The sequence below is a fragment of the Falco punctatus genome, assembly GCF_963210335.1.
Source record: "Falco punctatus genome assembly, chromosome: 9".
NCBI classification, from domain to species: Eukaryota; Metazoa; Chordata; class Aves; order Falconiformes; family Falconidae; genus Falco; species Falco punctatus.
The window spans coordinates 19,864,950-19,877,471 of record NC_137589.1 but is presented as its reverse complement, the minus strand read 5'-3'; the positions used below and the strand labels follow the sequence as shown (position 1 = coordinate 19,877,471).

The 12,522-nt window shown below is 53.1% G+C and overlaps 1 protein-coding gene across 4 annotated transcripts in view; it reads left to right on the top strand.

The window, feature by feature from the left end:
* ADAMTS14 (ADAM metallopeptidase with thrombospondin type 1 motif 14) overlaps nucleotides 1-12,522 on the top strand; it is a 40,957-nt gene that overhangs the window by 24,711 nt on the left and 3,724 nt on the right. For 2 of the 4 annotated variants that reach the window (XM_080401569.1, XM_080401567.1), the window contains exons 7-21: nucleotides 2,817-2,922; nucleotides 3,097-3,240; nucleotides 3,949-4,081; nucleotides 4,218-4,331; nucleotides 5,965-6,113; nucleotides 6,327-6,502; nucleotides 7,308-7,441; nucleotides 7,659-7,782; nucleotides 7,920-8,003; nucleotides 8,143-8,306; nucleotides 9,002-9,167; nucleotides 10,465-10,597; nucleotides 10,745-10,952; nucleotides 11,319-11,445; nucleotides 11,894-12,004. In XM_080401569.1, the coding sequence (XP_080257695.1) occupies nucleotides 2,817-2,922; nucleotides 3,097-3,240; nucleotides 3,949-4,081; nucleotides 4,218-4,331; nucleotides 5,965-6,113; nucleotides 6,327-6,502; nucleotides 7,308-7,441; nucleotides 7,659-7,782; nucleotides 7,920-8,003; nucleotides 8,143-8,306; nucleotides 9,002-9,167; nucleotides 10,465-10,597; nucleotides 10,745-10,952; nucleotides 11,319-11,445; nucleotides 11,894-12,004 (2,073 nt within the window). The remainder of the gene's footprint in view (nucleotides 1-2,816; nucleotides 2,923-3,096; nucleotides 3,241-3,948; nucleotides 4,082-4,217; nucleotides 4,332-5,964; nucleotides 6,114-6,326; nucleotides 6,503-7,307; nucleotides 7,442-7,658; nucleotides 7,783-7,919; nucleotides 8,004-8,142; nucleotides 8,307-9,001; nucleotides 9,168-10,464; nucleotides 10,598-10,744; nucleotides 10,953-11,318; nucleotides 11,446-11,893; nucleotides 12,005-12,522) is intronic. The other 2 variants (XM_080401570.1, XM_080401568.1) reach the window with 1 other exon arrangement.

Sequence of the window (12,522 nt, the reverse complement as noted above, 5' to 3'; positions counted from 1 at the left end):
CACAGAGAAATTTTGGAAAGCTGATGCAATCGTTGCTTTGGGAATCAAGGGAGGCTGGAAGCCATGGAGGGGAAGGGCCAGGAGGGGCAGCTGAGCTGTGCTGACCTTGCATGCGGATTGCAGGTAAACTCCGGCCCTTCAAAGAGAAATGCCTCTTGGTAGTGGACAGATGTGTTATAAATTATTGACTGCTGCTGCTGCAGCTCTGTCTAAACCAGAGTGCCATGTCCCTCTGCAGTGGGTGGGCACCAAGGGTTTTCTGGCCCAGGCTGAAGGATGCTTTTGCTTAAGTTTTAATTTTTTACCCTGTGGTGACCTGTGGTTGGCCTTTGAGCAGGCTCGTGGTCCATGTAGAAGGTCAGGGAGACTGAAAGCAGGTAGGAAGTGTCCATAAAGAAGAATAAAATGCATTTGGAGGAAGCAAGAGATTGGCTGGTGTCTTGCCGGTATGGTGAGGACATGCCGTTTCTCCTATATGTGTGTGTCTGGTAAGTGTTTGCAGGCTAATCTAGTCTTTATCAATTAAGTATTTCCCAGGTAGTTCCTTCTGACCATCATTCTCCTGTGGAGAACCCTTTATGCTTCTTCCAGTTCTCACTGAGGTTTTAATTATGAGAGACCAGTGTCTGCCTTCCCAAGCATCCACCTTTTCATATTCTTTTGTCCTATCTCCAGTCCAGGCATCCAGAGCCTTTTTGGTTGGGAATTTGTCCCATTTTTATCCTAGACAAAATATATTTGCTCTTGCCTTGTACAGAAAACTTTCCACATTTTTACTCTTTCTTATGGAAAGTTTCCTGGGGGAAAAAAACCTTTTCAAATGATTTATCCAGGATCCGACTCATTGCTTTATGGTTAAACCAAATGATCTGATTGTCTCTCTCAAGCTCTTCGTTTGGCCTGTTACCTTTTGCTTTCCTTTTGACTGCAGCATCCACTGAACCCGTCATTTCTCCGCTGTCTTTCTTACAGTGTTTTAGTTTGTTTGTTCATTGGAGTAAGTCTGGTTGCCCACTTGAATGTGAGGAAGATGAAAAACACTTTCCCCCATTGAATTAAAACCCCGAGTGTATTTATTGAAGCAGGCTGCCTTGAGAGGATCCTTGCTGTTGTGGGGGCTTCCCTGAGGTTATGTGGTGTTCTGCAGGCAGAAATGAACTTGCTCTGCATGTAATGAGAATTGCATATTTATTTAATGTTCAGCTTTTTGCTTGGCAACTTGGGTTCACCTGACCTCTTCATTTGGAGTATAAGCAAAAATGCATCCATCGCTTCTCACAAAGTACCGTGTAAGTGAGCCCTTCAAAGATTCTTTTCTGGGCTTGTTTTGAAAAATTAAATTATTATGATGAGAAAAGTTTCCTTTAGAAGTTCCAGTGCAGATGGACACCCTGGAAAATCTCCACCTAGCTGATAAATAGAAATATTGAGGGAAACGCTCGCCCCAAACCTCCTTGGTTTTGCCTTATACCTGTAGTGATGGTAACTTCTGAGTGCCCAGCAGTGCAGCAGCGACCCATCCCTTGTCCTGTGCAGCTTCCAGTTCACCCAGTGCACCCATGAAGTCAGTGACTGTTGACTTCAGGGCAGAGCTGTAGGAAACCTTTTATTTTTTACTGTAATCTATTGTCCTTGACCAGCTGCACAGTGCCGGGACCCACCTTCTTATTCAGCTTGGGAATTAAGTTGAGTGCAGTCACTCCTTTCCTCTCCACCCTCTTCCAGGACAATTAGTCATGAGTTGCTGACTTGGTGTGGAGCAAGTGGCCCACAAGGGTGGTGGCATGTGGACTCCATGGATCCTGTGTTTTGGCCAGGGTCTATGCAGGAGGGCAGGTGCAGGGGTGTGCATCCACCTTCAGCTCATAAGCACCCCTCTCCTGCTGCAGCTCAGCCTCCCTCTTGGCTCACTGAGCTTTCCTCTTCCAGCATCCCTATCCCCAGGGCAGAGTTATCCAGCATGGTCCTGCCCTGCTTTTGCCTCCAAGACCTGTAAGTCCTTCCCTCACTAACTTCTTTCCCCTTGATGCCAAAAAGGGTCAGTCTTTAAAAAAAAAAAAAAATTAAAAAAATTGGACAGTAAATTCTAGAAGAAGCCAAGGAATTAATTGAATTGGGCAAAAATAACATAAGCAAAAAGGAAAATAAACGAAAATAGAGATGATGCATTGCTGAATGGGTGGGGGGAAAGCTTCCCTGCCTACAGCTGCGCCACTGCACTGCACTTGATCGAGGGCTGGGGGCTGGGGAGGTGCATGGTCCTCCCTGTCTCTGTCTGGCAGAGGGGTGCCCCCATGCCTGGGGTTGGTGTGGGTGCATGTGTGGGTGCATCTCAGGGGTCCCCTGTAGCCTGCAGTAAGCAAGGCTGTATTTTTGGTGGGGCTCTGGGGGACACCTCACACCTTTTGTTCTTTCTCTTCCTTTCTTCTTTATTTTTTTCAATAAAGAAGAATGGGGGGGATGCCGTTTCTTGGCTGGGAGGCTGTGGTCACCGACACCGATAAAGCACCCATGGGTCCCTTTGCTGCCCTCTCGCTGGCCCGGGTGTTTTGGCATGGGGGCAGAGAGCTGCTGGTGAGCCTCAGCACAACCTCAGCCTGCTTTTGGCATTGGCAGCCCTGACGGTCGTTCTGGTGAGCAAGTGACCTGAGCAGCTCTGTCTCTACAGTGCCTTCCTCTTTGTTTCTTCTCATGTTGCAGTGAAGCCAGGCTGCGGATGTGTTTTGGTTTTTTTTAAAATTTTTCATCCGCCCCCTCCCCCGCAAAGGTTTTCTCTCTCCTCTCTTCCTCTCTTCTTCCCTTCTCCCTTGCCCCAGGCTATGCACCAGTGACGGGGATGTGCCACCCACTCCGCAGCTGCACCCTCAACCATGAAGATGGCTTCTCCTCAGCATTTGTCATTGCCCACGAGACTGGCCATGTGTAAGTCACGGGGGCAGAGCTGCCTGTCCCCTTTGGTGGGGGGACAAGTATGGTGGTGCCCCTTTCTTTGCAGAAGGGACTTTCTGCTGGTGCCAGTGTGCGTACCATTGTGGCACACAACAAGCTGGTGTAAATTGCCCAGGAACCTGATCTCACACTGGCTTTTCCCATCAGGTTAGGCATGGAGCATGACGGCCAGGGCAACCGCTGTGCTGATGAGACCAGCATGGGGAGCATCATGGCGCCACTGGTCCAGGCTGCCTTCCACCGCTACCACTGGTCCCGCTGCAGCAAGCAGGAGCTCAACCGCTACATTCAGTAAGTCAGTTTTAAGCAGGAGGGAATGTTCTCCCTTTGGACAGCGTGACTGCCTGCATTTTGTACCCAGCAATTCCTGCATGAAGCAAGCAGCAGATGGGTCCCCGTTGGGATTGCTTGTTTTGGCCAGAATAGCAAAAATAAGTCGTTGGGAGATTATTTTCCCTTTTTCTTCTACTAACAGCTTTGGTTCCTTGCACAAGTCTGAATTGGTTTTGGGCTGCAGAGGTTGAAGGCAAATAGGAGCTTGATAAAAGCTGAAGATGTCAACAGAGCAACAGTTTGCAGAAGCTCTGTGCTAGCAGAGCCCACGTGTCAAATATTTTTGCCATTTGCTTTGCCTGTGTGGTTTCCCCTTTAGGCTATAAAATGTTTTGTGCTGCATACTAAAAAGGTGTAGAGACAGGCCAGGAGCTTTCTGTGTGTTGGGGCCAAGAAGAGTGGTGGGAAAGCAGGTGGCAGTAGTGGTACTCACTAGTACCAAGGTGCTCTGTCTCCTGGGGAGCTGCAGACAGCGGAGGGATGCTTGTCTTTGGGGGTCTTTGCTAGCAACATGTTTTCCAGCAATGGGTAGTTAGCATCAGTGCCAAGATAATTCAGATTTCTCAGTATCTGAATTTGGAGAGAGGGCTGTAGGTGAGGGAAGGGGTGAAGGAAGGAAATCCTCCATGTCTGACCTTGCTTTGCCTCTGCCCTGCGCCTCTGCAGCTCCTACGACTGCCTCCTGGATGACCCCTTTGAGCACCAGTGGCCCACTTTACCTGAGCTGCCAGGCATTAACTACTCCATGGACGAGCAGTGCCGCTTTGACTTTGGTGTGGGCTACAAAACGTGCACGGCGGTGAGTATGGGTTGCATGGCCACATTGCCCCTCGCTCCGGGACCCCCAGCCAGGCGCCGCGTGGGCAAGGAGGGGTGCTGTGGGCCTGCTGGGACTTGCTGCTACTGTCCCAGCCCAGCTCCTCTGTGCTCCCCAGTTCCGTACCTTCGACCCCTGCAAGCAGCTGTGGTGCAGCCACCCTGACAACCCCTACTTCTGCAAGACCAAGAAGGGGCCACCCTTGGATGGGACCGAGTGCTCTCCAGGCAAGGTAGGGGCTGGTCCTGCCTGCCCCCTCCTTGGGAGGGGACAGGGACCCCCTTGAGGGCAGCAGTCAGTGGGTGCCTAGTTTTTAGCTGGCATTACTCTTTATTTTCCTCGGTTTGTGCTCAGTTATGGCTTTGGTTTTCTTCTGATCTGCCTGTGTCTGCAGAGAAGCAGGGCTTGTTTTGTTACCTGGCAAAAGAGTGACGATGACATTGCACATCCAATCTCAGGATATCATCAGGCTTTTACCTTAGGCTTTCTTGGCATGCCCATTAGCACAGTGTGAAAGCGTGGATATGTTGGAAAAGCTGCTGGCCCATGTAGGTGTTGGGTGCTTCTTTGCTGGAGAGTGGCTGGGCATAAGGTATGCAACAACTTGTGATGAGATTCTGTATAAATCCCAGCAATCTTGCTGGAAATGCAGCCTCCCCAAGTGCTTGAATGGCAGTTTGCCAAAGGCTTCCAAAATGAGGCTTTCTGAAACATGTACAGATGCGTTACACATTGTGCTGGCACGTGGCTCCAGGGGACTGCAACATCTTGACTGGGAGGTCCACAGGCTGGTCAGTGTTTTGCCCCTTCAGGGACCTTCCCTGCATCTGTCCCAGTGGGCACCGAAGGCACTGGTGACTTTTCCCCAGGGCTGGCGTTAAACCCTGGGTCTGGGTGCCCGTGGGGCGACACTGCAGCTTCATGCCAGGCGTTATACGTGCGTGGGAAGGAATGTGGAGCTCCAGATTGCATTTACCAAAATGCCCAGCAGCTTGCTGCTGTGCTCCATGCAAAAGTTTGGGTTCATCCCCCTTGTGCCAGCGGGGAGATATCCACAGGGCTCATCCATCCCAGATCCCGGTGTAACTCCGTGCCTGCCCGAGGATCTGCATGGGTGGAGAAGGGGCAGTTTGGCTGGAGAGAGAAAACCAGTCCAGGAATTAAAAAATACAGCGTTACGGAAAGAAAACCAAAGGAGTTTGTTTTGCAGAGGGATGTTTGCGTGCCCCAAGCTTGTGCCTTCAGCCTTTTGCACGGGTTTGTCCTTCCACATCCTGATCTCTCCCTCTGGGAAGCCGCGTGGCTTGCATATCATGTCTGGAGCAAATCACACCTCCTCCGTTGCCCGCTTTTCCAGCTACGATTTTAAAAAGCAAAACACTTGTGAACAAGTAAACCCTGGAGAAAAACACAGCAATATAACCCAGCTGCCAGCTTCCCAGCTGATGTAAACCACCACTGTGCAGGCTCTTCTATACCAGATTCAAGTACAGATGTGCTGGGAGCCTGCCCTGCTTATCCCTGCTCCTCTGCTGCGTTTTCTGCTGTGCGTCCCAGCCATGGAGCTGTGCTAGACTCTTGGAGCTGCTTGTGCTCCTGATTCAGTCATGAAGTGATGCAGCTTGCTCGTCCCCAAACCAGCCTGGAGGGCAGCCCTGCTGTCGCATGCCTGGGCACCACTCCTGATCCTGCTTCCTGTGAGAAGGACATGCCCGAGGCCGTGATGAAGAGCACCTTCCTCCCATGCTTTGCAAACTGCGAGCCATTTTTGTAGTGCTGTGGGTGCAGGAGGGCTTTCTTTACTGGTGCTGAGCACCTTGGAGGAGGCAGGCGTGGAGCTCACCCGTCTTTCTTCTCTTTTCCAGTGGTGCTTCAAGGGTCACTGCATCTGGAAGACGTCGGAGCAGCCTTACAGCCAGGACGGCAGCTGGAGCTCCTGGTCCAAGTTTGGCTCCTGCTCCAGGACCTGCGGGGGTGGCGTGCGCTCTCGCAGCCGGAGCTGTGACAACCCGCCGTATGTTTGGCCTCCCTCCCTTTTAGCGGGGGTAAAACTGGAAGCAGTTGAGAGTCAGAGGTTCCCTTACTCTTCCCCTTGTGTGCTCTGTGGGCAGGGATGGGGACATCTGTTCCTGCATGAGCTGTGCCATGCGTTTTGGTGCTGAGCTGTGTCATGTTTGGACAGCAGCATCCTCTGATGCGGTTTTAACTCACGTACTTTATTTTCCAGCCCGGCATATGGTGGGCGCCACTGCCCAGGAGCCACCTACGAGTACCAAGTGTGCAATGCCGAGGAGTGCCCAGGGCCCTACCAGGATTTCCGTGCCCAGCAATGCTCCAAGCGCAACTCCTACTACACCCACCAGAACAGCAAGCACTCCTGGCTTCCCTACGAGCATCACGACGGTGAGCGGCGGTGGGTCCTAGCAAAGGAGCAGTAGCCAAAGTGCCTTCCCTCCCAGAGGTGGCCATCACTGTGGGACGGAGACTGGGCCAGCTGCACAGATGGTGGGTTGTGGAAAGCTCCTGAGCTTGAAACTAGCGTGCAATAAGTGAGCATCAAGCAGCCAGGTCTTTAAAACTAATCTCTTGTGCTTGCCCTCAGGTGTCACATAGAGAAACCCAAACGTTGCTCTGGTTCCAGCTCAAAGTGCAGCAGAGCTGGGCTGGGAAGATCAGCCCATGTTGAAACTTTTCCCTGCTCCTCCTGCACTAGTAAGAGGAGAGCCCCTTGGTGTAGTGGTGGCCAGAGATAAATCTGTTTGCACTACTTTAAAAGTTTTATCCCTGCTTTCCGTGTGCTTTGACACACAGAGGTCTTCTTTTCCTTGGGAGGTGGTGGGGTGATGGCACTGCCTGCTCGCTGCTGGAGCCGCAGTGGGGAGCGTGCTGCTCCGGGCTGGCTGGGTGCCAGGTCCGCCTGCCTGGCTTGGGATCGCTCATGCACACAGCCAAGCGTCTTTCACTGCAGTGTCACGTAGTGTGTCCCATCCAGTTGCTTTCTCTTAATTTCCCATGTGTGCTGGGCAAAAGTGCAGGCTCTTGAGCAGCAAGCAGACGTGGCAAAATAAGGCATGTGATTAGTTTGGGGTTTGGAAGTCTGGCTGTGCTCAGGGATACAAGCTGATATGGGTTTCTATCTTCTAACACCCTAATATACTTCCACAAACCCTTTTTTTCCCCCCTTTTCCCCCTTTTTATTTTGCTACAGATGCTCAGAAGTGTGAGCTGATCTGCCAGTCCGAGGGAACAGGGGACGTGGTGTTCATGAATCAGGTTGTTCATGACGGTACCCGGTGCAGCTACCGAGACCCCTACAGCATCTGCGTCCGGGGCGAGTGTGTGGTGAGGAGCTGATGGCGGCTGCGTGCAACTGCCCCTGTCCTTTGCCTATCCAGGAGAGTGCTTGTGCATCCCCCTGACCCACTACCCCTTGGGGATGTATGTTTTAGTCCAGGGACCGACCCTGTGTGCAGCAAAGGGTTGTGGGGCTGGTGGGGCGATGGGATGCGCTGCAGGGATGTAACCCCGTGCTTGTCTTCTCTTTCCCCACGGGTGACAGCATGTCGGCTGTGACAAGGAGGTCGGTTCCCTGAAGCAGGACGACAAGTGTGGGGTCTGCGGGGGGGACAACTCCCACTGCCGGACAGTGAAGGGCACGCTGGCCAAGACCCCCAAGCAGCCAGGTGAGCAGGCTGGATGGGTTTGGGAGTGGATTCAGTCAGGGGCAGCTGGATACGCGTGTGGGTGCGAGTGGTTGCGCGTCCAGTTGGAGCAAACGTGCTCTTCCTTTTCCCTCCGTCCTTCCTTCCCTCCCTGTCAGCAGGTGTTTTGAAGATGTTTGAGATTCCAGCTGGGGCAAGGCACCTTCAGATAGAAGAGATGGAGCCGGCATCTCACAGCATTGGTGAGTACTCTGTAGTTCACCTCTCCCTTCACCCTCTACCTCTTCCTTGTCCCTGTTCTTACAATTCCCACCCAAAGGGTCCAGTCCTTCAAAGGCAGACCAAAGGAAATGATGCTGGAATACCTCCTTTCTCCTCCAGCTGTTAAGAATCAAGCCATGGGTAACTTCATCCCTAACGCCAAGGGCAGAGAAGCTAAAAGCCAAGTGTTTATTGAGATGGGCTTGGAGTGGGAATACACCGTTGAACATGGCAAGGAAAGCCTGAAAACCAGTGGTCCTCTGCACGAGGCCATCAGCGTTTTGGTAAGCCTGGGTGACACGTGCTCTGGGGATGTTGGGGATGACTGTCACCCAGCAGTACAAAGGTGGTCTGAGATGGGACGTAGGAGGTGGTGGAAGGACTTCAGTAGAGAAGGTATGTAGGGCATATCATTAAAACCAGGGATATGAGCTAACCAAAAAAGCAAGGAGCAAAGAGCTGCATGCAAGAATGCTATAAAGATGCATTGCTCAGGTGTTTACCTTTGAGTCCAACTGTATTTCGCTCTGTGCAGCAATTGCTTGTGACTCCATGTCTTGTTTTAGCTGTACTGGTACGTGGAGGAGTTAGGGATGGGTTCCCTGAGCACCCAGGGAAGGGGTAGGTCTGCACTCCCATCCATCCTGTGGCTGGCGCTGGCTTTGGGCATAGGCTGTGGTCCTGCAGGTCAGAAGAGACCAGGGGCATGCGACCCAAGGCTGGGGTTGGGATGTTTGGGCAGTGTTTCTCTCCACAACTGGAGAGGTGTGTTCCCGAAGGGTAGACTCTGTGTTCAGAGCCCACCTAATCATGTTGGAGGCAATAATAGGGTTTGTTTCTCCTACTCTTATGTGTACTGTACCATGTGGTCATTGTTAGTTTCTTTTTTTTATTTGATGGCCTCCTCTTCCATTCCCTCTCCCATGGCATCACTCCTCATCTCCTTCCCCCTCTCCAACTGTCCTCTCTCTGCCTGCAGGTCATCCCTCAGGAGGAGGAGGCGAGGAGCAGCCTGATGTACCGGTACATCATCCACGAAGACCTGCTGCCCATGATTGGAAACAACAATGTCCTGCTTGAAGAGATGGATTCCTATGAGTGGGCCCTCAAGAGCTGGTCTCAGTGCTCCAAGGCATGCGGAGGAGGTAGCTTTCCTTTCGTAGCAGCCTACAGTGCATGCTTGGGAGGATGTTTGGGTATGTTAGGCAGTGCCTGAGCCCTTTGGGGCAGCTCTGGCTTGCAAACATGCAGATGCTGCTTTTAAGTGTTCCTCCCCAGGATCATGTATCGCAAGGCTTTAGACCTAGACCTGGTACTGCTTGGAGCCCTGGCTTTCTTCTTCTCTACACCCGTACCCATGTTCTTTGCACCTCTGTAATTTGGGGGATCTACACGGAAATATGAGTGTTAACGGACAGTGTTGTGGAGCAGTTTAGGCAAGCATTTTAGCCAGATTTCTTACGAAAACAGCCCATGTTGTTGCGTGTGCATACCTTTGCCTGTCTATCCGTGTATCTGCTACCGTTTTTTAATTGCAGATGACCGCACCTAAAGCTTGCATGGGAATAGGTGTGGACACCCCAGCAGGTGCTGTGATGGAGGGCCCGTAGTACATTTGGGCTCCCAGCAGAGTTATTGCTGGATTTTTTCCCTCTGGGAGGAAACATGTGTGCCTGCATGCTGGTGTTGGGGAGGTTTGCTCATGAAAGCCTTGCCTTCACATGGCTCCATTTGATGCTGGCCCTGCTCTGAGAGAGAGGTGGGCCAGAGACTTCCAGAGATCACTTCCAACCTACCTGACCCTCCAATAATGGAGAAGACCTCATGCTTCCACCTTGCGCTGACCAGTTTGCAGCTGGAAGATTTTGGGACTTGCAGAGCAGGAAAACAAGCTCTTGCTGGCTCCCTGGTCCTTGCTGCAGCAGGGCTCCTGGCAGAGTGGCAGGCATCTCATGGCTAAGGCTGGCTTAGCCCCAGTCTGGTCTGCTCCCAAGCAAGCACAGCTTATTTGGCAAATTATAGCAGTGTTTTGGCTGGGCTTGCGATGTGCTGCTTTTTTTCTTTCATCTGGAGAAATAAAGCCAAATTTTTAGCTTGCTAAATTCTCTTGGGGCTGTGGTGGCTGTGTCTCCACCAAGAAACTCTGATGTTTTGACCGGGGTTTTTGGGAGAGGGAGCAGGGAAAGGCTGAGTCTGCTTCCCCCCACACACCCCCGCCCCATGTGTGTGCACCCTACAGCAGCCTGGGTGACCCCAGGAGGATGGGGGGTCAGCACCCGTACGAGAATCCTCTGCGAGCCTGGGCTGAAGCACTGCTTGGGTCCCACCTTGAATGGTGACACCTGAGAGCATGCGTCCCAGCAGGGATGCAGGAGAGTGACCGGGTGGGGAGCTGGTGGGACCCCCACACCCATTGCCTCGGCACCCATGCTCTGCCCCCAGGCATCCAGTACACCAAATACGGCTGCCGGCGGCGAAGTGACAACCGGATGGTGCATAGAAACTTCTGTGACAATGGCAAGAAGCCGAAGCCGATCCGGCGGCGCTGTAACATCCAGGAGTGCTCCCAGCCAGCGTAAGTCCTCCCCCGGCTGGCCCAAGGTGCTCTCATCCCCTCTATGGGGTATGTGGGGCTGCGTTGGGAGTGCACCAGCTGCTTCTCAGCGCGGGCATCACCTCGCAATGTCAGGCATCACCATGTGCATCTTTCCCCTCCCCGCAGCTGGGTGGCTGAGGAGTGGGGTGCCTGCAGCAGGTCCTGCGGCAAGCTGGGGGTGCAGGTGCGGGCGGTGCAGTGCGTGCAGCGCCTGCAGGATGGCACCAACCGCACCCTGCACACCAAGTACTGCCCTGGGCAGCGCCCTGAGACACGCCGGCCCTGCAGCCGCTTGCCCTGCCCTGCACAGTGGAGGACGGGTGCCTGGTCGGAGGTGAGCTAACTGGGGAGGAGGAGGACCCCCGGCTGCGTGGCAGTGTCGGGAGGAGGGAATAGGTGCTGGGTGTGAGGGCCAGGTGCTTACAGAGTAGGTTAGTCTCATAGGGATGGAGATAAGGGTACAAGAGCCAGTGATGGTTTGTGGGGAAAATCAAAATTAGACAAGGGATGGCATCCCTGTGCATCCTGGTGGAGAGTGAGGGCGGGGGGTTGCTGGAGATGGGTAGGGAGACTCCTTATTCGAAAGCATTATCCTCCCGAGGAGTAGTCACCTGCAAGTACTTGCAAATGCCCCACTGGGGTGGCTGTTGGGGCATGCCAGCTCCCCCCACCCCATCGCTGACTGTCTGTCTGGGCACAGTGCTCGGCGAGCTGCGGGGAAGGCGTCCAGCAGCGGCAGGTGGTGTGCAAAGGCAGCGAGAGTGGTGGGCGCTGCGAGGGTGACAAGCCGGAGGCAGTCCAGGCCTGCCATGTGGCCCTCTGCCCAGGTGAGAGGAAGAGGTGGCACTCAGTGGGGGGCACACACCAGTGGGGATCAACCTTCATGCATGCCTCCAGCTCATCTTGGCTTCAGGGGGATGCCAGCACAGGTCAGGTTGAACGTCCCTGATGGTGCTGGCAGAGAAAGGGTTAAACACCAGCCAAAATACTGCCCTTTTCTGTTCTTGGTCCTGATATTTGCTGTAGGTGGTGTTGGGTTTTCTGGCAGTTTGCAGATGCGGTGAGCTGAGGTATGATGGGATGGGCACCCTGGAGTTCATTTTGGGTTTTTCTGGGTGGCTTAAGTGCTGGGCCAACCAGGTGCTCCCCAAGGGACCTTGTTTTTAAGGAGATCCCTTAAAACAAAAAAATTCCTCATTAAAATACTCTCCCTAAGATGTTTTGAGTGCTCCCAGCCTCCCATGGCAGCTGGGCATCGTGGTGCTCTCTCTGCAGGGAAGGGCTCTGGCATCACGGCCAGCACCGATGCTGGTGACCATGGCACGCCCAAAGTGCAGCGAGTGCCCCAGGATGGGACCAAAAACCCTGTCAGCAAGATCTCCTCCAGTAAGTGTTCCTGCTTGGGTAAGGGTGACGTTTCCCGGGATAACCCTCCCGAGGGCTTCTGCCGCTCCCCATGGGAAACGCAGGCAGATGGGAGGGGGAGGATGCACATCCCAGCAGTGGTTTTGGGGAGTTTTGCCTTCCACTGTTACACGCCTGATGCCTCTGCTGGCAAAGCCTGCCACTCGATTGCCATCTTGCGGAGTACGGGATCATCATGTTGCACTCCCTTTGCCTCCCAGATTTTATGCCCTTTCCTTTTAACCTTGAACTCTTTTCAGCCTGCCGTGTTTATCCTTGCAGGGTGATAGCTTCTGGCTTTTGCCCCTTGCTTAAAGCAACGGGTTGCTTACAGTGCTTCATAGCTGGTTGAGATGCATCAGGATCCTATTTAAGATGCTGGTTTGGAGCATCTGTTTCTCTGATTTTTATCTCCCATGCACCTGGGGGCTTTGTTTTCCAACTCCCTCACCCCCTTTCCTATACAAGCGTTTCCAAAATTGGTGCCCTGGGACAGAGAG